This window comes from Monopterus albus, unplaced genomic scaffold, assembly GCF_001952655.1.
Source record: "Monopterus albus unplaced genomic scaffold, M_albus_1.0 scaffold402.1, whole genome shotgun sequence".
Classification (NCBI taxonomy): domain Eukaryota; kingdom Metazoa; phylum Chordata; class Actinopteri; order Synbranchiformes; family Synbranchidae; genus Monopterus; species Monopterus albus.
In genome coordinates this window covers 745,356-747,322 of record NW_018128282.1, presented here as the reverse complement: position 1 = coordinate 747,322, position 1,967 = coordinate 745,356, and the positions used below count along the sequence as shown (strand labels likewise).

Sequence of the window (1,967 nt, the reverse complement as noted above, 5' to 3'; positions counted from 1 at the left end):
CTGTTGAGCATTTTTTCTTCTGCATCCTTTAGCTGAGAGGGAGATGTGGGGCACCAAGAGGGAAGCCAGCTTGATATCCAGGAGCTGTGATTCAGGCGACAAACATGCAGCAAAGGAGACATAACACGTTGTGCATGCAAACACAGATAATAAGCTGTGACAATAAGTTGAACTTTGAACATTTCTGTTATCAGCGCTGCTGGCAGTGTCCTGTCTTGAATCTTCCTTCTAGAAAACTTGATAGCTTGCAACCGATAGAACAAAGCCCAGATAATTGGTATGATCGAGACCCGTATGTCCAATTAAAGTGTCAATGTAATGACTTGCTTTCCTAATGACACGTCTTCTTGGTAAAGACGACTTCAAAACTTGAAAAAAATCCATAGTCAATTCGACACATATAAAATGCAAGTGAAAGAGTTAAAAACCTTTGTCTGCCAGCTTGTAGGCTCTGCCCAAACGCCAAAAAATATCCTGTCTTAACTCTTCTTCAGTCATATTCGGGTATCTTCCAATAAACCAGTAGTTTCTTATTCATTAAAGTGACACGATTTTAACAACTGTCCGAGTGCAGGTGTAATACCACTACTCCTGGGCACAGTAATAGTTTAAAAACCCAATGTAGTTGTATAATATTACTTTAAAAAGTACTACGTTCGCGCTATATTTTAAAAATAATTGCCACGATATGAAGCGTTTTTAAGGAGGACAACTCACCTCTGCTCATTGGCAGGTTGTACCTCCTCCGCCATCCTGCGCATGTTGCTGTATGGTGATTGTCTTGCAACCCTGTGAGAAAGTTAGCATGAGACGTCCAGGTACACCTCGTACAGAATGACAGAAAATAATGAAGCTAAAATTACAACTATTAACACCAAGTAGGGTGTGTGCGTAGCTTGTGAATAACTTAAAATGAATTATGATAAATATGTGTATGAATAGAAAACTTAATTATTCTTAGAATTTAGCACTGGGTGGATTCTTTGGTGCATTTCAAAGAGCTAAACTTTTATATATCCAAATGTACATGAAGGCATCAGAATGGTCTCAACCCCTACGTCTCTGAACCGTCATTAGAGCAGGTGGGCTGCGTTTCTCGTCGTTTCCACGAAAGTTTTTATCCCCAAGACCTTAAAATTAAATTTGAAAAGTAAGAATTAAACATTTAGCACACACATTTAAACTGCGGAATACCTATAAAATACAAATGGGGGTAGCTAGGGCCGTTAGACGAACTCGTCATCATGTCAATAAATCCAGTTAAGTTTTCATTAAGGACGTCACTCAGCTAATCAGATCAATATACAGTTTGCAGTGGTTATGATGAACTGTTCAGCTGTTAAGAACACATTTTTCCTAAATATCTTTGGCGTGTTTATTTGAGTTTATTTGAACAACAAAAACAAAAATGTAAGGGACGTTTAATAATACTTTTACACCATTTAAAATCAGTTTCACATTTGCATTACACTGAAAGTAATCACATGAGTTTTAGGGGTCACTTTCAATTACATACATGAACATTCATAGACACTGGAAAGTTCCTGGGTCTTGTGCAATGACAAACCAAAGAGAATGGCCTTGGTTTTCCTCCAACTAATATCAAGGCTAATAACAGTCAGAAAAACATAATTGCTGGCACAGAGATTAAACATTTCCTTATCAGCATACATTTCTTACTATAATTTAAGATAAGGGCAGAGATTAAAGGAAAAGTTAATATAATTCATTATCCTGAAGGATTTGAGGGTACAGTGTACTTTTTCTATGTCACTTTCCCCTTTTTTATTTTACTGAAAACTTTGTTGTATCATTAAAGGGTTTTTATCTTCTAGATTTATATAGGTGGTATCCTTGAAAAGCTCAGGAGCATCTTTTCTGGTGATGAGAGATTTAAGAGTTTTTGTGCCTTTAGGAGACCTCAGGAACTGGGAGCTCTAATGAATTCAGCCAGATGCTTTACGATT

General features: G+C 37.1%; 1 protein-coding gene across 3 annotated transcripts in view; it reads right to left on the bottom strand.

Moving 5' to 3' along the window:
- Positions 1-811, bottom strand: part of abhd5b (abhydrolase domain containing 5, lysophosphatidic acid acyltransferase b) — an 8,676-nt gene extending 7,865 nt beyond the window's left edge. For 2 of the 3 annotated variants that reach the window (XM_020586313.1, XM_020586314.1), the window contains exons 1-2: positions 718-789; positions 2-84 (exon numbers count right to left, since the gene is read on the bottom strand). In XM_020586313.1, the coding sequence (XP_020441969.1) occupies positions 2-84; positions 718-761 (127 nt within the window). In that variant the 5' untranslated portion in view covers positions 762-789. Of the gene's footprint in view, position 1; positions 85-717 lie in introns of all 3 variants that reach the window. The other variant, XM_020586315.1, reaches the window with a different exon arrangement.
- Between the last annotated feature and the right edge of the window lie 1,156 nt (positions 812-1,967).